At 42.0% G+C, this 21,278-nt stretch overlaps 2 protein-coding genes across 3 annotated transcripts in view; both read left to right on the forward strand.

The window, feature by feature from the left end:
* On the forward strand, window positions 1-19,721 carry LOC110512013 (C-terminal-binding protein 1). Of its 2 annotated transcripts, XM_036942664.2 has the most exons (10): window positions 1-430; window positions 5,230-5,318; window positions 11,795-11,949; window positions 12,499-12,643; window positions 13,078-13,284; window positions 13,558-13,772; window positions 17,513-17,643; window positions 17,760-17,887; window positions 18,063-18,177; window positions 18,277-19,721. In XM_036942664.2, exons 3-10 carry the CDS (start codon window positions 11,812-11,814, stop codon window positions 18,464-18,466), a joined length of 1,269 nt encoding a protein of 422 aa, XP_036798559.1. In that variant the 5' UTR covers window positions 1-430; window positions 5,230-5,318; window positions 11,795-11,811; the 3' UTR covers window positions 18,467-19,721. The 2 variants fall into 2 exon arrangements, with proteins under 2 accessions (XP_036798559.1, XP_036798558.1); XM_036942663.2 differs by lacking the exon at window positions 5,230-5,318 and having other exon boundaries at window positions 2-430.
* Window positions 18,488-21,278, forward strand: part of LOC110516996 (transmembrane emp24 domain-containing protein 11) — a 10,210-nt gene continuing 7,419 nt past the window's right edge. Inside the window, exon 1 of the mRNA XM_036942667.2 lies at window positions 18,488-18,624. The gene's annotated coding sequence lies outside the window, so the exon portion shown is untranslated. The remainder of the gene's footprint in view (window positions 18,625-21,278) is intronic.

Here is a 21,278-nt window from a genome sequence, read left to right on the forward strand (position 1 = left end):
ATCCACTTTTTACCCGAAAACATCAGCTTTTTACCGAACCTGTGGAGAGTTTCTTTCAGGAAACAAAAGATACATTTTGTTTGGCCTTCGCTCCACCCCATTCCTCTTATTTTCTTTCAACCACCTCACACTTGCGCCCTTCTCTCTCTCTCGCTCTCAGCTCTCCCACTCCCATAAAATGCAGTGACAGTTGCATTCTGTGTGTGCATGCATGTGTGATAGAGATAGTCGAAATAGAAAGTGAGAGAGGGAGGGAGAGTGAAGGAGCAAAGGGGAATGCTTGCCACTGAGGGGCAGGGAAAAGGAATAAGGAAATTGAAGAAGCCGCCGTATGCTGTGGATTTTTATGAATATCTTGCTTGAAGTGAATATAATTTTTTGGGAAAAAAGATGGGAAGCTCGCATTTTCTGAACAAAGGCTTGCCGTTAGGTAAACATTCAGCTTTCATTTGGTGCATTGGACCACATGTTAACTGTGATGTGTGGTGTGTACACAGTGTACTGTACAGTATTCTTCCTTCCCTTCCCCCTCTTCCTTTCCCCCTCCACTCTCTCCCTCTCCCTCTCTCTCCATTATCTTCATCTCTACCATTCAGCAACTTACAATGCTGTAATAGCTTGCTTTCAACCTTGAATATGTTTCTGTTGATGCCTTGTATGCTTAGCCTAGGGGTGAAGGACAGAAATGCTATTTCCCTTCAAAAAATGTAAGGGCTGGCAAGGAGACACACAGCACATACATCCTAAATGGCCTTCCCGTTCATTGTGCAGTTGGGAACGGTGTTTCCAGTTCCATCTGACTTGCTTCCCAATTTTCCTTTCAGGGAAGAAAGAAACATTGATTCTAGAACAGTCTACTATGGGAATACTTCAGATTCAGGAAGGATAGAAAACAGCTTTGTAGGTGCTTAGTAGTCATGCTAGTATTGTGAATACTTCCATGTCTTCATTTTTTAAAGTTGACCTTTATTTAACTAGGCAAGTCACTTAAGAAATCATTCTTATTTTCAATGATGGCCTAGGAACAGTGGGTTAACTGCCTTGTTCGGGGGCAGAATGATAGATTTTTACCTTGTCAGCTCAGGGATCCGATCTTGCAACCTTTCAGTTACTAGTCCAACACTCTAACCACTAGGCTACCTGCCGCCCCATACTGGTGTCTGTTACTTGGATGTATTTTGTATTGTATTCACAACATCAGCATATTTTCTACAATGGGGGTCTTGTTTGTTGCTTGATCTTTTTCTATTATTATTATTATTATTCAAGTCTGGGCTCGTAGGTGTGTTCAGTTCAGTGATCAATGGATCGTGTCTTATCTTGTTATTAAAATCAGGCTAATTGACAAAGATACCAATTCACCCCTGGGGTGCTCAAATTGGCAGAATTACCCCCATGCAAAGATCACATGTCAGTATTGCCATGGAAATGCCATTAATATTGGTGATAAGACAATTCATTGTTTGTTAATTTATTTGAATTTGTATCATGTTGGCTTAGCTAATAGTTTTTGTATTTTCATTAATCTAAAACACAAATGTCAAACGTGGCTGATAAAACTCTCTAGTAATCGAGCTAGGCATATACATTCATCCTCATTTTCATGTTTGTAGTGAATTACACCCTGTGGCAGATCAGTCCAGTTGTGATCTAAACGCAGACAAGCAAGACATGGCTTAATGATCCTGTTTACCTGTGTGATTGTGTTTGTGTGTTTTCTCACTTGTGTCTGAGTGTGTGTGTGTGCGTGCGTGCGTTCGCGTGACTGACTGGGTGTGTGTATTGGTGTTTGTGTCTCTCGGTGAGTATGCATGTGTCCGCCTGCATGTGTGTATGCTGGTGGCGGGATGAGGTAGAGAGGGAATGAGGGAGGGAGCTGAAGGAGAAGAGAGGGGTGTGTCTATACTCCCCTGGCTCGCCTAGGAGGGAGATTTCCTGTGGGAACAGAACAGTGGGTTGAGACAGTCACGCCATGTTTGTTTATGCCAGATTGGCTATGATCATAAATCACATAGCCTGAGCTGCTCACAGGTGCACAGTTTTTTTCCCTTCTTTATGGTGGTTACAGTTACGATGCTACCTTTCCTATCAATGCAAATATGGGTTTATTGGGCTGTATTGAAAAATAATGTATACGAGGACATCTTAAATAAGTGGGGAAATAAATTAAATAGAGCTATGTTTGAAGCATTTCATATTTGCATAGTAAAGGACAGCTCGGATCAAATCAAATCAAATTTGATTTGTCACATGCGCCGAATACAACAGGTGTAGTAGACCTTACCGTGAAATGCTTACTTACAAGCCCTTATTGACCAACAATGCAAATTTAAGAAAATAGAGTTAGGAAAATATTGACAAAATAAAATTGAAATAACAATAAAATTGAAGTAACACTATAAAATAACAATAACGTGGCTATATACAGGAGGCACCGGTACCTCCTGTATATAGTAATTTGTACATGGAGGTAGGGGTAAAGTGACTATGCATAGATAATAAACAGCGAGTAGCAGCAGTGTAAAAACAAAGGGGGAGGGGGTGTCAATGCAATAGTCCAGGTGGCAATTGATTAATTGATAAGCAGTCTTATGGCTTGGGGGTAGAAGCTTTTAAGAAGCCTTTTGGACCTAGACGTGGTCTCTCTGGTACCGCTTGCCATGCGGTAGCAGAGAGAACAGTCTATGACGTGGGTGACTGGAGTCTTTGGCAATTTTTTGGGCCTTCCTCTGACACCACCTAGTATATATGTTCTGGATGGCAGGAAGCTTGACCCCAGTGATGTACTGGGCCATACGCACTACCCTCTGTAGAGCCTTACAGTTGGATGACGAGCAGTTGCCATACCAGGAGATGCAACCGGTCAGGATGTTCTTTATGGTGCAGCTATAGAACTTTTAGAGTATCTGAGGACCCATGCCAAATCTTTTCAGTCTCCTGAGTGGGATTTATCATTGTCTTTCCCTCTTCACGACTATCTTGGTGTGTTTGGACCATGATAGTTTGTTGGTGATGTGGACTCTAAGGAACTTGGAACTCTCGACCCACTCCACAACAGCCCCGTCAATGTGAATGGGGGCGTGTTCAGCCCTCTTTTTTCTGTAGTCCACGATCAGCTCCTTGCTCACATTGAGGGAGAGGTTGTTCCCCTGGCACCACACTGAAAGGTGTCTGACCACTTCCCTATTGGCTGTCTCATCATTGTCAGTGATCAGGCCTATCACTTTGTCGTCAGCAAACTTAATGATGGTGTAGGAGTCGTGCTTGACCGCGCAGTAGAACAGGGAGTACAGGAGGGGACTGAGCACACACCCAAGGGGCCCCTGTGTTAAGAATCAGCATGCCGGATGTGTTGTTGCCTACCCTTACCACCTGGGGGGTGGCCCGTCATGAAGTCCAGGATTCAGTTGCAAAGGGAGTTATTAAGTCCCAGGGTCCTTAGTTTAGTGATGAGCTTTGAGGGCACTATGGTGTTGAACGCTGAGCTGTAATCAATGAATAGCATTCTCACATAGGTGTTCCTTTTGCCCAGTTGTGAAAGGGCAGTGTGGAGTGCAATAGAGATTTCATTATCTGTGGATCTGTTGGGGCGGTATGCAAATGAGGGGGGGTCTAGGGTTTCTGGGATAATGGTGTTGATGTGAACTATGAGCAGCCTTTCAAAGCATTTCATAGCTACAAATGTGAGTGCTACGGGTCGGAAATCATTTATGCAGGTTACCTTAGTGTTCTTGGGCACAGGGACTATGGTGGTATGCTTGAAACATGTTGGTATTACAGACTCAGACAGGGAGAGTTTGAAAATGTCAGTGAAGATACTTGCCAGTTGGTCAGCGCATGCTCGGAGTACACGTCCATGTAATCCGTCTGGCCCTGTGGCCTTGTGAATGTTGATCTGTTTAAAGGTCTTACTCATATCAGCTGCAGAGAACGTGATCACACAGTCGCCGAAACAGCTGATGATCTCATGCATGTTTCAGTGTTACTTACCTCGAAGCGAGCATAGAAGTTATTTAGCTCGTCTGATAGGCTTGTGTCACTAGGCAGCTCTTGGCTGTGCTTCCCTTTGTAGTCTGATATAGTTTGTAAGCCCTGCCACATCCAACGTGCGTCAGAGCCGGTGTAGTACGATTCGATCTTAGTCATGTATTGATGCTGTTTGATTGCCTGTTTGATGGTTCGTCGGAGGGCATTGTGGGATTTCTTCTAAGCTTCCGGGTTAGAGTCTCTCGCTCATTGAAAGCGGCAGCTCTACCCTTTAGCTCAGTGCGAATGTCGCCTGTAATCCATGGCTTCTGGTTGGGGTATGTGCGCACAGTCACTGTGGGGACGACGTCATCGATGCACTTATTGATGAAGCCAGGGACTCATGTGGTGTACTCCTCAATGCCATTGGAAGAATCCTGGAACATATTTCAGGTTCTGCCATGAAAACAGTCCTGTAGTTTAGCATCTGCTTCATCTGACCAATTTTTTATTGACCGAGTCATTGGTGCTTCCTGCTTTAATTTTAGCTTGTAAGCAGGAATCAGGAGGATAGAATTATAGTCAGATTTGCCAAATCTGAGGGCGAGGGAGAGCTTCTCTGTGTGTGGAGTAAAGGGGATGTAGAGTTTTTTTTCCCTCTGGTTGCACATTTAACATGCTGATAGAAATTAGGTAAAACTGATTAAAGTTTCCCTGCATTAAAGTCCCCGGCCACTAGGTGTGCCACCTCTGGATGAGCGTTTTCCTGTTTGCTTATGGCGATATACAGCTCATTGAGTGTGGTTTTAGTGCCAGCACAAGACTGTGATGGTATGTAGACAGCTACGAAAAATACTGATGACTACTCTCTAAGTAGATAGTGTGGTCTACAGCTTATCATGAGATACTCTACCTCAGGTGAGCAAAAGCTCGAGACTTCCTTAGATATCTTGCATCAGCTGTTGTTTACAAATATGCATTGGCCCACACCCAGTATCTTACCAGAGGCTGCTGTTCTATCCTGCCGATAGAGTGTATAACCCGCCAGCTGTATGTTATGAATGTCGCCGTTCAGCCACGACTCTGTGAAACATAAGATATTACAGTTTCTAGGACATAGGTGCTTTCAGTTCGTCCCATTTATTTTCCAGCGATTGAATGTTAGCTAGCAGTACGGATGGCAAAGGCAGATTATCCACTCGTTGCCTGATCCTCACAAGGCACCCCGATCTCTTTCCGCAAAATCTCTGTTTCTTTCTCCAGCGAATGACGGTGATGAGGGCCTGTACGGGTGTTTGGAGTATATCCTTCCCGTCCGACTCATTAAAGAAAGATTCTTCATCTAATTTGAGGTGAGTAATCGCTGTTCTGATGTCCAGAAGCTCTTTTCTGTCATAAGAGATGTTAGCAGCAACATTATGTACAAAATAAGTTACAAACAATGCGATTAAACAAACAAAATAGCATGGTTGATTAAGAGCCAATAAAAAGGCAGCCATCTTCATCAAAAAAAGTGTTAAGTTTAGGGTTAAGCTTAGGAGTTAGGTTAATGGCTTGAAGTTAGGGTTAGGGGAAGAGTTAGCTAACATGCCAAGTAGCTCCAAAGTAGCTAAAAAGCAGTAAGTAGTTGCAAAGTTGCTAATTAGCTAAAATGCTAAAGTTGTCCATGATGAGATTCAAATATGCAACCTTTAGGTTGCTAGACATTCGCGTTACCACCCGTTTTTTTTTAACTGTCTCAACAGAATGAAACAAAACATGTTTTTATAGGCTATTTAAAGGACATGTAATTGTGGCTAATTTAGACAATATGTTGGTGGTGGTGGCTGTGTGGGTGGTTAAACAGCCAATGCATACGGTACATTTCTCAAATGTCCGATAATTTAAGATCTTCCAGGTCACTTGTCTGGGCTTTTGGCTGATAAAGAAATTGGAAAGCCGATGAATAAGATTGGCACCCCAAAAAAATCGCATTGCGAAATAACGTTTTTTTGCCTGCTCATTGGTGAAAATACCAGTAAATGTAAATATATTTGACCGGTCGTGCTTATCAGTCTATGGGTTAATTTGCATAATTTAGTGGAATTAAAATGCAGTGTGTGTATATTCATTCGTTCTGTATTTTATTTATCACAAGCTCACAGCTAAGTCTTTGAGCTGAAAATCTGTCAGACAGTACTTTTATAAGCCCAATCATTGCGCAAAAGTTCTAAATGCAATCGTTTGTTAAAAAAAGTTATTATGGCCACGATTATTAAAAAGAGATACTATTTTTAGCCCTATTTCTCATGGTAGCCTAATTGATACATCCTTCCCATTCACCATTCAAATGCATATTTTATTTTTATTTTATTTAACCTTTATTTAACTAGGCAAATTCTTATTTACAATGACGGCCTACCAAAAGGCAAAGGCCTCTTGCGGGGATGGGGGCTGGGATTAAAACAATTAAATACATAAAAATATATAGGACAAAACACACATCACGACAAGAGAGACAACACAACACTACATAGAGTCCTAAGACAACAACATAGCAATTCAGCAACACATGACAACACAGCATTGTAGCAACACAACATGACAACAACATGGTAGCAACACAACATGGCAGCAGCACAACATGGTAGCAGCACAAAACACGGTACAAATATTATTGGGCACAGACAACAGCAGAAAGGGCAAGAAGGTAGAGACAAAAATACATCACACAAAGCAGCTACAACCGTCAGTAAGAGTGTCCATGATTGAGTCTTTGAATGAAGAGATTCCGATTAAACTGTTCAGTTTGAGTGTTTGTTGCAGCTCGTTCCAGTCGCTAACTGCAGCGAACTGAAAAGAAGAGTGGCCCAGGGATGTGTGCTTTGGGGACCTTTAACAGAATGTGACTGGCTATGGAGGATGAGGGCTGCAGTAGATATCTCAGATAGGGGGGAGTGAGGCCTAAGAAGATTTTATAAATTATCATCATCCAGTGGGTCTTGCGACCGGTATACAGAGATGACCAGTTTACAGAGGAGTCTAGTGTGCAGTGATGTGTCCTATAAGGAGCTTTGGTGGCAAATATGATGGCTGAATGGTAAAGAACATCTAGCCGCTCAAGAGCACCCTTACCTGCCGATCTATAAATTACATCTCCGTAATCTAGCATGGGTAGGATGGTCATCTGAATCAGGGTTAGTTTGGGAGCTGGGGTGAAAGAGGAGCGATTACGATAGAGGAAACCAAGTCTAGATGTAACTTTAGCTTGCAGCTTTGATATGTGCTGAGAGAAGGACAGTGTACCGTATAGCCATACTCCCAAGTACTTGTATGAGGTGACTACTTCAAGCTATAAACCCTCAGAGGTAGTAATCACACCTGTGGGGATAGGCATTCTTCTTACCAAACCACATGACCTTTGTTTTGGAGGTGTTCAGAACCAGGTTAAGGGCAGTTGAACACTAAGAAAACTTTGTTATAGAGCGTTTAACTCAAAATCCCGGGAAGAGCCAGCTGAGTATAAAACTGTATCATCTGCTTATAAAAGGATGAGAGAGCTTCCTACTGCCTGAGAGATGTTGTTGATGTAAATTGAGAAGAGCTTGGGGCATAGGACCGAGCCTTGGGGTACTGCCTTGGTGACAGGCAGTGGCTGAGACAGCAGATGTTCTGACTTTATACACTGCACTCTTTGAGAGAGTTAGTTAGCAAACCAGGTCAAAGACCCCTCAGAAACACCAATACTCATTAGCTGGCCCACAAGAATGGAATGGTCTACCATATCAAAAGCTTTGGCCAAGTCAATAAAAATAGCAGCACAACATTGCTTAAAATCAAGGGCAATGGTGACATCATTGGCAGGAAGACAGATTTCATCAGCGTGTAACTTTGCAATGATCTGGAGGCAGTATGCATTTTGAAAACATATGTATCTTAATTTTACTACCTGAAAATTTTACTACCTATTACTACCAAAGTATCCTAGGCAAAGTATGACCATATCCGTGGAGGCAATTATTTGATAATTATATGCCATTGAAACCAGTAGCCTATTTCTCTCACGTTCTATTGTTATTGCGTCTTTAGATTTCCCCTCTTTCTACATTTCTAATGGATATTTTAATCTCTGTCACTTTGACAACAGTGTTTTCTGCTAATTGTTTTATGAAACTAACATTCGCGCGTAGCCTATGGCCTTGTGCGCATTGCTGCGCTTATAATGTGATGAAATAATAGTTGATCAACATTTTAAGCAAAACATTCTGATCTAATGCATCAGACTTATTGCTTTTTAACTTTTTTTTTAGTGTAGCCTAGTGGTTGTATGAATTTGTGATCTATCGTTCCACAATTGTTCCAGAGTTTCTTAGGAATAGGCTATTTCTTTCTCGACAAGCTGACCAGCAGAATAGGTAATTTTTTATACTATGGGGCATAATAGATTGACATAGGCTAGTGATTTTGCTGTTCATTATTCATCTTGTTGGCTGGGGAAAATGTGTACAGCTATTCTAATATCTTCAATGCACATCGGAATTTGGTAAGAAGCCTTTCATTGCATTCTCGACTTGCATGTTTTGTTAAGATAAATTACCATAATTTAAATGTGATTTCTGTCATTCTGAGCACAGTGAATGGACGTCCTAATCAGGTTACGCACCTAATGCATATGGATCCAGTAAATTTCTCAAATGTCTGGTCAATTAAAATGCTGCCGGTCATATGTCAGGCACCACATTTTCATAACGGCAACCCTGGTTCGGCGCCATATACAGTGCATTCGTAAAGTATTCACACCCCTTGACTTTTTCCACATTTTGTTACGTTACAACCGTATTCTAAAATGATTAAATTGTTTATTTCCCCTCATCAATCTACAATCAATACCCCATAATTACAAAGCAAAAACAGATTGACATTTTTGCAAATGTATATTAAAAAAAACGGAAATATCACATTTACATAAGTATTCAGACCCATTGCTCAGTACTTTGTTAAAGCACCTTTGGCAGTGATTACAGCCTTGAGTCTTCTTGGGTATAATGCTAAAAGCTTGGAACACCTGTATTTGTGGAGTTTCTCCCATTCTTCTCTGCAGATCCTCTCAAGCTCTGTCAGATTGCACAGCTATTTTCAGGTCTCTCCAGAGATGTTCGATCGGGTTCAAGACTTGTTCCCGAAGCCACTCTTGCGTTGTCTTGGCTGTGTGCTTCGGGTTGTTGTCCTGTTGGGAGGTGAACCTTTGCCCCAGTCTGAGGTCCTAAGCCTCTGGAGCAGGTTTTCATCAAAGATCTCTCTGTACTTTGCTCCATACATCTTTCCCTTTATCCTGACTAGTCTCCCAATCCCTGCTGCTGATGCTGCCACCATCACGCTCACCGTAGGCAGTAGAATGGCCTCACTGATGAGCTCAGTGACTTTCAACGTGGTACCGTCATAGGATGCCACCATTTCAACAGGTCAGTTCGTAAAATTTCTGTGGTAGTCCACACAAGCTCACAGAACGGACCGCCGAGTGCTGAAGCATGTAGCGCGTAAAAATCGCCTGTCCTTGGTTGCAACACTCACTTCCAAACCACCTCTGGAAGCAACTTCAGCACAAGAACTGTTCAGCGGGAGCTTCATGAAATGATTTGCCACGTCCGACAGACAAATCTGGGTTTGGCGGATGCCAGGAGAACGCTACCTGCCCCAATGTATAGTGCCAACTATAAAGTTTGGTGGAGGAGGAATAATGGTCTAGGGCTGTTTTTCGTGGTTCGGGCTAGGCCCCTTAGTTCCAGTGAAATCTTAACGCTACAACATACAATGACATTCTAGACGATTCTGTGCTTCCAACATTGTGGCAACAGTTTGGGGAAGGCCCTTTCCTGTTTCAGCATGACAATGCCCCCATGCACAAAGCGAGGTCCATACAGAAATGGTTTGCCAAGATCGGTGTGGAAGAACTTGACTGGATTGCATAGAGCCGTGACCTCAACCCAATCTAACACCTTTGGATGAATTAGAACACCGACCTCACTAATGCTATTGCGGCTGAATGGAAGCAAGTCCCCGCAGCAATGTTCCAACATCTAGTGAAAAGCCTTCCCAAAACAGTGTGCCTCTTGAGTGGCGCAGCGGTCTAAGGCACTGCATTGCAGTGAGGCATCACGGGTTCAATCCCGGGCTGTGTCGCAGCTGGAGACCCATGAGGTGGCACAAAATTGGCCCAATGTTGTCGGGTAAGGGGAGTGTTTGGCTGGCCTTGTCCCATCACACTCTAGCAACTCCTGTGGCGGGCTGGGCGCATGCACTCTGACACGTTGTACAGTGTTTTCTTTGACACGTTGGTGCGGCTGGCATTCGGGTTAAAGGAGCAGTGCAGCTTGGCAGGGTCATGTTTTGGCTCCCGACCTTCATCTCTCCTGAGTCCATACAGGAGTTGCTGCAATGGGACAAGACTGTAACTACCAATTGGGGAGAAAAGGGGTAAACAATTATAAAAGTGGAGACTGTTATAGCAGTATAGTGGTGACCAACTCCATATTAATGCCCATGATTTCGGAATTAGATGTTTGAGTAGGTGTCCACATACTTTTGGTAATGTAGTGTATGTTTCCAAATATTTCTACATTAATGTGGATGCTACCATGATTACGGATAGTCCTGAATGAATCATCAATATTGAGACGTGAGAAAGTTACAAACATTCAAATATCATACCCCCATGACCTGCTAACCTCTCACCATTATAATAGCAGGGGTTAGCATTTTTTGGGGGGGTTATGATATTTGTGCGTCACTGTCAGTAGTATGCATTTGCATTCCAAAACGGTATTGTATTTTGAAATTTGTGAAAGGCAAATTCACAGCTAACCATATTATTTCAACCTCATAGTGTGGAAAGATATATAAAACACAGTGAAATCAAATTTTTGACTGCACTGGGCCGTTAAAACTGCAACATTTTCTTAATGCCCCAAGTCATTTATGACTTAGTTACCACTTTCACTGTAATTTTCAATTTGATTAATTGCAACATCAGGGGGTATATTTCTCATTTAGTGACACATTTTGAGAGGTTTGAAGTCACAGTATGAAAAGGTCTGCTTCTGGTGGCTTGTAAAAAAACATGCATAAAGAAAACCTTTAACATTTTTAATTGCTTTCCAGAGTCATGGATGCAAAATTTCCTTTTTAAAACTGGGAATAATTAAGAAACCAAGTATGAGACCCGATTTAGGATTTTTTTTTACTAGCATGGGATTCATTAACATACCAGCTAACAACTGGATTTGTGGTGGATTGTAGGTGGAAAAGTATACCAAACATTAGGAACACCTTCCTATTATTGAGTCCCCCCCCTGCAGATGTGCTTCCCACAGTTGTGTCAAGTTGGCTGGATGCCCTTTGGGTGGTGGACCATTCTTGATACACACAGGAAACTATTGAACATGAAAACCCCAGCAGCGTTGCAGTTCTTGACACATGGTAGCAGATGCGCTTGGCATCTGCTACCATACCCCGTTCAAAGGCACTGAAATCTTTTGTTTTGCCCTCCATGTCTCAATTGTCTCAACGCTTAAAAATCCTTCTTTAACCCGTCTCCTCCCCTTTATCTAAACTGACTGAAGTGGATTTAACAAGTGACATCAATATGGGATTATTGCTTACACCTGGATTCACTTGCTCAGTCTATGTCATGGAAAGAGCAGGGGGTTCTTAATGTTTTGTATACTCAGTGTATATGCTCATAAACACAACTGCAATTTTCCCACACTACAATGTCAAATTCACAACCCATACCAGTAAAATATGATGTCAAATACAGTATGTTTTACCCTTCCACTCTCTCTGTCTTCAGGCATTCGACCGCCTATCATGAATGGGACCATGAACCCACGGCCCCTGGTGGCCCTGCTGGACGGGCGTGACTGCACAATAGAGATGCCAATCCTTAAAGACGTGGCCACTGTGGCCTTCTGTGATGCCCAGTCCACCCAGGAGATCCATGAGAAGGTGCTGCCCTGCCCTGCCTTGCCCTGTCCCTCCATGCCAAATGATTATCTCTCTGCTCAGCTTCATAATTCAAAAAATACTCCCTGGCTTAAAACCAGTATTTGTTGACCATCCTATAAGCAAGACCTTGTGCTGCTAAACAAGCTTGTTAACATACCATAACTAATGATGTCCTAAAAACAATGGCCAGGCTGTTACGACCATCTCTCTCTCTCCCTTTCTCAAAACACTTTTAGATTGGTGTATTGTATTGTGAATTGTTAGAAACTACTGCACTGTTGGAGCTAGGAACACAAGCATTTCCCTACACCCGCAATAACATCTGCTAAATATGTGTATGTGACCAATACAATTTGATTTGAAAGATTAGCTTCTACTACAAGAGCCCAATGGAGAGCCCATGTCAGGGGAGTAAACAACACAGCCACAGTTAATTCAGTTTGCTTTTAATTCTGATGACACATTAGTTCAAAGTGGTCTATTTCTCTTAGGGAAGGGTGCTATACAACTGCCCTCTGTGCACTAAACCTGAGAGCTTTCTGTTGACAGGTACTGAACGAGGCTGTAGGAGCTCTGATGTACCACACCATCACGCTAATGAGGGAGGACCTGGAGAAATTCAAGGGCCTTCGGATCATTGTCCGCATAGGCAGCGGCTTCGACAATATCGACATCAAGTCGGCTGGAGATTTAGGTGAGGCCCTGCATTACTCTTTCTCAACTTTATACAGATGTCCACCCAAAGAGGGGCGGCAGGGTAGCCTAGTGGTTAGAGCATTGGACTAGTAACTGGAAGGTTGCAAGTTCAAACCCCTGAGCTGACAAGATACAAATCTGTCGTTCTGCCCCTGAACAGGCAGTTAACCCACTGTTCCTAGGCCGTCATTGAAAATAAGAATTTGTTCTTAACTGACTTGCCTGGTTAAAAAAAAAAATGTAGGCATGCAGGCTTACTAGGTCAAATATTATATCATTTTCTGCATGTTATGGTATTCCATTTAAAACAAAGTGCAACTGCTCAGATCTCCATAATAAAAACAACTTTTTGATATAGTAAACTATACTTACCTTACGTTACTCCACCTTACACTACGAGTAGCTGTTTACAATAGCCCTCTCCCCCAATAGGGATAGCAGTGTGTAACATGCCAGCAGCGTCGGTGGAGGAGACAGCGGACTCCACACTGTGTCACATCCTGAACTTGTACCGACGAACCACGTGGCTTCACCAGGCACTGCGCGAGGGCACCAGGGTACAGAGCGTGGAGCAGATCAGAGAGGTGGCGTCCGGTGCGGCGCGGATGCGCGGGGAGACACTTGGCATCATCGGCCTCGGTTAGTCAGAGATCTTTCAGTACAATATTGTATTACACTACCCAACTAGGTATTAGCTGAAGATACGATTGTGGATAATTGGTTGTTAAGATATGGGTTTGTTCAATAGTGTTCGATAGCTTTTCTATATGCCATTGTTTGCTGTGAATTGTTACAAAACAGGCATGGTATATGCTGTAAGGATTTAACCTTTATTGCATCCCTTTGGTGTAATTACAGTATTTACATGTCTGTGAATTACTCAAATGTCCATGTTGTGTTGTGTATCCTCAGGCCGTGTTGGCCAGGGTGTAGCACTCAGAGCCAAAGCGTTTGGGTTCAATGTGATCTTGTATGACCCATACCTGTCTGACGGGGTGGAGCGAGCCCTGGGCCTGCAGCGTGTCAACACCCTCCAGGACCTGCTTTTCCACAGCGACTGTGTCACCCTCCACTGCAGCCTCAATGAGCACAACCACCACCTCATCAATGACTTCACCATCAAACAGGTCAGGGACATGACGCACGTACACACACAATCTAAATTAGGCCTACAAAAAGGGGGGACACATATTGTACAATACAGGTGGACAACTTTGATTTAAGAAGTGGGGGGAACATATTTGATAAAAATAGCCTACCTAAATAGCCTACCTGACCGCTCAGAGGCGTACTCATAGTCCTAAAGCACTTTAAAAAATAAAAAATATATTTTGATTTAACACTTTTATTTCATAGTTTTGATGTTATTTCATACTTTTGATGTCTTCACTATTATTCACTATTAACCTGAGTAAGTGTGCCTCTGGTAATCAGCCTCTGGTAAGACACGGGGCGTGGGCCTATGCATATTTGTAAACAACAGCTGGTTACACGATATCTAAGGAAGTCTCGCCTGAGGTAGAGTATCTCATGATAAGCTGTAGACCACACTATCTACCTAGAGAGTTTTCATCTGAATTTTTCGTAGCTGTCTACTACATACCACCACAGACCGATGCTGGCAATAAGACCTCACTCAATGAGCTGTATACCTCCATAAGCAAACAGGAAAATGCTCATCCAGAGGCGGTGCTCCTGGTGGCCAGGGACTTTAATGCAGGGAAGCTTAAATCCATGTTACCAAATTTCTAATCAGCATGTTAAATGTGCAACCAGAGGGAAAAAAACTCTAGACCACCTTTACTGCACACACAGACGCGTACAAAGCTCTCCCTTGCCCTCCATTTGACAAATCTGACCATAATTATATCCTCCTGATTCCTGCTTACAAGCAAAAAAATTAAGCAGAAGCACCAGTGACTCAGTCAATAAAAAAGTGGTCAGATGAAGCAGATGCTAAACTACAGGACTGTTTTGCTAGCACGGACTGGAATATGTTCCGAGATTCCTCCGATGGCTTTGAGGAGTAGACCACATAAGTCACTGGCTTCATCAATAAGTGCATTGATGATGTCGTCCCCACAGTGACTTTTAAAGACCTTTAAAAGAAAGACCTTTTAAAGGCAGTCACAAGGCCGCAGGGCCAGACGGATTACCAGGACGTGTACTTCGAACTTGCGCTGACCAACTGACAAGTGTCTTCACGGACATTTTCAACCTCTCCCTGTCTGAGTCTGTAATACCAACATGGTTCAAGCAGACCACCATAGTCCCTTACCACCAAGGACCCTGGGACTAAACACCTCCCTCTGCAACTGGTAAGGGTAGGTAACAACACGCTAGCATTTGGCATGGGTCCTCAGATCCTCAAAAGGTTTTACAGCTGCACCATCGAGAGCATCCTGACAGGTTGCATCACTGCTTGGTATGGCAACTGCTCGGCCTCCGACCGAAACGCACTACAGTGTGTACGGCCCAGTACATCACTGGGGCCAAGCTTCCTGCCATCCAGGACCTCTATACCAGGCGGTGTCAGAGGAAGGCCCTAAAAATTGTCAAAGACTCCAGCCACCCTAGTCATAGACCGTTCTCTCTGCTACCGCACGGCAAGCGGTCCCGGAGCGCCAAGTGTAGGTCCAAAAGGCTTCTAAACAGTTTCTACCCCCAAGTCATATGACTCCTGAACATCTAATCAAATGGCTATCCAGACTATTTGCATTTGATTTGTGTCCAAACTTTTGACTGGTATTGCATATGCGGATTATAATGTTGGTCTGTCAAAACTACAGTCAGATCTTATAGCATCAAATGAGAATGTGATTAATAATAACATAAAATGTGTTTTCTATTGGGTGATTACAACATACATTTTACAAGTAAGAACCACTCACTGATATCTGACTTTTTGAAGACTTTATACTCCAGCTATATGTATCCCTTCATCTATAAGCCCACTAGAGAGACCAGTTTATCTGCCACCCTTATTGATAATATTTTTTACAAATTCTTTGAATAATGTCGCTAATACAGGTTTACTTTATCCTGACATTTCTGACCACTTTCCAATTTTCCACTTCTCTTTGGCAGCTGGAAATGAACCAATGAGAATGATTAGTAGCATTAAATGTAGAATATTTAACAAAATGAATTGTGCTTTAAAATGTTGATTGATGATATTTCATAGGAAAATGTTTATAATCAGGCCGTTGTGGAGTGTGCTTACCAGACTTCTCACATCTTTCAACTCTGTTTTTCACCTCTGCTTTCCCTGAGTTAAACCACGTGAGAGCACTAGAAGGGTTCTGGAAACCTTGGTTTATAACCAGTCTCAAAAAATCCGCAGTAAAAAAAAAAGGTTGTGTAAAAGGTTTCTCACAAATCCCTCTCCCCTGAATTCTGGAAATTACAAAAAGTATGAGAACAAATTTACGCACCTACTTTGGATATTCCCCAAAATATATATTTGACTAACTAATTCCAAGAATACTTAAATAATATAAAGTCAATTTGAAAAATCTTTAAACAACTATCCCATCAAAGTGATGAAATCTGTTGGCATCTGTCACGACTTCCGCAGAAGTCGGCTCCTCTCCTTGTTCGGGCGGCGTTTCGACGTCACCGGCTTTCTAGCCATCGCCGCTCCATTTTTCATGTATCCATTTGTTTTGTCTTGTTTCTTGCACACCTGGTTTTCATTCCACAATTACACTACACGTATGTATTTCTTTGTTCCCTCTCACTTCTTTGTGGTAGATTGTTTGTGTGTTACGTGTTTTTGAACGCACTAGGCTTGTGTGCGTTTTTCCCGTGTTATTTCATGAAGCCTGTTTTGTGTATATTTGATGTGTTGCGACTGTTTTGCGCATTATACACTTTGCCTTGTTGGCTGGAGGTTTTTTGGACGCAGTTGCGTCAGTCCGTATGTCTCTCCTGCCGAAATAAAGTGTGCACCTGTTCACAATTTTCTGACCCCCTGCACCTGACTTCAGCACAAGTACGCACACGCCTGACAGTATCATCAGAAATATTAGTGGTTTAGTTCATCAGGCTCGCTTCCTAACTCTTTACTACAGCTTAATTTACCCATATCTCATTTACTGTAATATTGTCTGGGCCAGTACATATGCCTCCAACATGCACACATTACTCATCATATAAAAGAAATGTGCAAGACTAGCCACCTCTAATTACCTGGCTCCATCTGCTCCTTTTTTTAAGAAACTCAATATCTTGTATATTTACCACAATGTATGTCAATTATGCATTTTCATCTACAAATACTCATACCTCCCAGACAGTTTACCTAAACCCTTCAATGGATTTTTATAGGTTAATTCTGAAATCCATCTATATAACACTGTGATAACCTTCACCCTCCCCACTGCCACACCTCACATAGTCAATTCTCTATCAGATACAGAGGTACCATACTCTGGAATTCTTATCTTCACATTGCCAAAACCTCATCATCCCTCAATAACTTCAAGCAAAGACAGGGGGTCAGCCTGATGAACCAAACTACTCATCAGTAATCTCCTCCATGTATCCCATCTCTCACACACTCACATCCACACATGCACACATAAACAAATTATATACTGTTTATTATTTTTTGTGATTGCTGATCAGTTAATTTGTACATTTATGATTAGTGGGTTTTGTTATCTGTTTTAACAAACATGTTACATTTTTGTACTTATGTATTACATATACACCTGCACACCATTTTGTATTTATTTGTTTTTATCTGTATTGTTGTTCATCACTTATTTGCTTTGGTGCAAATAAATGAAACCTAAACCTACTAAGACATTTAATTTACATTTGTGCACTGCATTGTTTATATATTTTATATGGTGTGTTGTAGATGCGCCAGGGTGTGTTCCTGGTTAACACGGCCCGAGGGGGGCTCGTGGATGAGAAGGCCCTGGCACAGGCCCTGAAAGAGGGGAGGATACGAGGGGCAGCCCTGGACGTCCACGAGACAGAGCCCTTCGGGTTAGCTCCCTTTACATTATTCTTATATTCTTATACTGTCTTCATTTTGATAATATTTTTTTCCTACTGTGTTGAGGTGAGTCTAATATTACGCAACCATGTTTCCTTTTTCTCAGCTTCAGCCAGGGACCTCTGAAAGATGCTCCTAACCTGATATGTACTCCCCACGCTGCCTGGTACAGCGAACAGGCTTCTATTGAGATGAGAGAGGCGGCAGCCCGGGAGATCCGACGAGCCATTTCAGGTAACATACCTGTTACACTAATAATGGGTATTCTTGGGTTGATTATTGTTTTCCCCAAAGGGAAATGTATCAGGCTCCCAGGCTCCCCTCTCACTAATAAACAACAGCAAAGCCACAATAACAAACTCTCTCATAACGGCGTTGTGCTTCATCAATGACTGTTTCCTGCTTCCAGGTCGTATTCCAGACAGCCTAAAGAACTGTGTGAATAAAGAGTTCCTGTCCCAGACTACTCACTGGGTCAATATGGACCCTGCTGTCATTCACCCTGAGCTCAATGGGCCCTACAGGTATTGAACCCACTGTTGATAAAGTAAAGTAGATACCGGTACTGTATATGCATTTACTAGTGCTATAGCATTTTCTGATTCATCCTCTCCTTGTCTCAGGTACCCTCCTGGTGTTGTGAGTTTGGCCTCTGGGGGGCTCCCTCCGCCTATAGAGGGAATCGTTCCTAATGCCGTGCCCATAACACACAGCCTGCCTAGCGTCGCCCACCCCTCTCACGCCCCTTCGCCGGGCCAGCCAGGCAAAGCAGAGTCAGACAGAGAGCAGCACACCAATGACCAGTTGTTGTAGCCCCGCCCCACAGTGCTCTCTGTCCAACCAAAATAACTCTACTCGTCTTCATTCGTTCGAAGAGGAATGGAGTTGAAGCCTCATAGGTTTCAAACAGCTGCCATAAAACAGACAGACTCACAGAGGTCTATTACAGTTCATCTGGTCCAACCATAGTGGTAATCTTTTTCAAACATTTTTTTTTGCAGAAAAAAAAAATAATAATGTGGATTTGGAAAGAGAAAATACAAATATCTTTTAAAGAGAATCCTGCTGTTTAGACTGTAGTTTGACCTAGTAAAGTGGACTGTTGCTGTGTCCTATGGGTTCATCGTTAAAGCAGAAGTAGTTGATTATAACATGAATAACCTGTTTGTGTACAGTTTTTAGAACTATGAAAACAATATTTATATTGCAGTCTAATAGAAAAAAGGGTGAAAACTAACCAACTGATTTTTAAAAGTTTTTATATATTCCCCAACAAGCCCCAAAAGAGGAAGCTTTTGCACAACTTCTCAGGAAATGTAATTTCTCTAGTTATTTTCCATTTATGCCAGATAGTGCTTTCTTTTTCTACCTGCCTGCCTGTTTTGTTTATATTAGCAAACATACTAACCCATAAGAGTCTAAGCCGGGGGAGGAGGTGGGTTCTACTAAGCTATATGGAATTGTTTTAAGAAGGTCACACCAAAGATAATTTTGCTATTTGATTTTGAATTTTAAGACCCCTTGAAGTATCAACAAAAATTTTGATTTAAAAAAAGAAAATCATTTTAAGACAAACTTCCTTTCGATTTTTTGTGGGGGGACTATCTGTTGTTCCATCTGTTATTCGATGCGTTTGTATGGACTAATAAGCAGTAAGGCTAAATAAAAATTGTAGATATCAAAAAATATATATATATATATATTTGATGTAAAAAAATGTATTTAGCCTTACTTCTATTAGCCCATACAAATGCATTGATTAACAACATATGCACTACATGCAAAAACAGATAGTCACCCCCCAAAGAATCTAAAGAAAGTGTCTGCCCTATACATGAGAGGCCTGTGAGTCTTCTGAGGCCTGTGAGCAAAACAACCGACTTACTGATTGATGTACAGTACTAGTCAAAAGTTTAGACACATCTACTTATTCAATGGCTTTTCTTTATTTTTACATTTTCCACATTGTAGAATAATAGTGAAGACATACAAACTATTAAATAACACATTTGGAATCATGTAATAACCAAAAAAGTGTTAAACTAATAAAAATATATTTTATATTTGAGATTCTTCAAAGTAGCATCCTCTCAACCAGCTTCATGAGGTAATGCACCTGGAATGCATTTCAATTAACATGTGTGCCTTGATAAAAGTTAATTTGTGGAATTTCTTTCCTTCTTAATTGGTTTGAGCCAATCAGTTGTGTTCTGACAAGGTGGGGGAAGGGGGGTTGGTATACGGAAGATGGCCCTATTTTGTAAAAGATCAAATCAAATTTTCCTGGTCACATACAGGTGATTTGCAGATGTTATTGCGGGTGTAGCGAAATGCTTGCGCTTCTAGCTCCGACAGTGCAGTAATATATAACAAGTAATATCTAACAAATTACAAAACATATACCCAATACACACACATAAGTAGGAATGAATTAAGACTATATACATCTGGATGAGCGATGTCAGAGCGAAACTGAACTACAGTAGAATAGTATAGAAAACAGTATATACATTTGAGATGAGTAACGCAAGATATGTAAACATTAAGTGACTAAGATACCGTAGAATACAGCATATGATATGAGTAATGCCAGATATAAGTAAACATTAAAGTGACTAGTGTTCTATTCCTTAAAGTGGCCAGTGATTTCTAGTCTATGCCTATAGGCAGCAGCCTCTAACGTGCTAGTTTAACTGTCTGAAGGCCTTGAGATACAGTGGGGAAAAAAAGTATTTAGTCAGCCACCAATTGTGCAAGTTCTCCAACTTAAAAAGATGAGAGAGGCCTGTAATTTTCATCATAGGTACACTTGAACTATGACAGACAAAATTAGAAAATAAATCCAGAAAATCACATTGTAGGATTTTAATGAATTTATTTGCAAATTATGGTGGAAAATAAGTATTTGGTCACCTACAAACAAGCAAGAATTCTGGCTCTCACAAACCTGTAACAACTTCTTTAAGAGGCTCCTCTGTCCTCCATTTGTTACCTGTATTAATTGCACCTGTTTGAACTTGTTATCAGTATAAAAGACACCTGTCCACAACCTCAAACAGTCACACTCCAAACTCCACTATGGCCAAGACCAAAGAGCTGTCAAAGGAAACCAGAAACAAAATTGTAGACCTGCACCAGGCAGGGAAGACTGAATCTGCAATAGTTAAGCAGCTTGGTTTGATGAAATCAACTGTGGGAGCAGTTATTAGGAAATGGAAGACATATAAGACCACTGATAATCTCCCTCGATCTGGGGCTCCACGCAAGATCTCACCCCGTGGGGTCAAAATTATCACAAAAATCCCAGAACCACACGGGAGGACCTAGTGAATGACCTGCAGAGAGCTGGGACCAAAGTAACAAAGCCTACCATCAGTAACACACTTCGCCTTCAGGGACTCAAATCCTGCAGTGCCAGACGTGTCCCCCTGCATAAGCCAGTACATGTCCAGGCCCGTCTGAAGTTTGCTAGAGAGAATTTGGATGATCCAGAAGAAGATTGGGAGAATGTCATATGGTCAGATGAATCCAAAATATAACTTTTTGGTAAAAACTCAACTCGTCGTGTTTGGAGGACAAAGAATGCTGAGTTGCATCCAAAGAACACCATACCTACTGTGAAGCA

This window comes from Oncorhynchus mykiss, chromosome 14 (assembly GCF_057628025.1).
Source record: "Oncorhynchus mykiss isolate SJ-2025 chromosome 14, ASM5762802v1, whole genome shotgun sequence".
Lineage (NCBI taxonomy): Eukaryota > Metazoa > Chordata > Actinopteri > Salmoniformes > Salmonidae > Oncorhynchus > Oncorhynchus mykiss.

Coding starts and splice junctions, on each gene's coding strand:
- LOC110512013 (XM_036942663.2), top strand. CDS start 391: ATGGGAAGCTCGCATTTTCTGAACAAAGGCTTGCCGTTAG. Junction 11,950..12,498: donor CCCAGGAGATCCATGAGAAG/GTGCTGCCCTGC, acceptor TTCTGTTGACAG/GTACTGAACGAGGCTGTAGG. Junction 13,285..13,557: donor ACTTGGCATCATCGGCCTCG/GTTAGTCAGAGA, acceptor GTGTATCCTCAG/GCCGTGTTGGCCAGGGTGTA.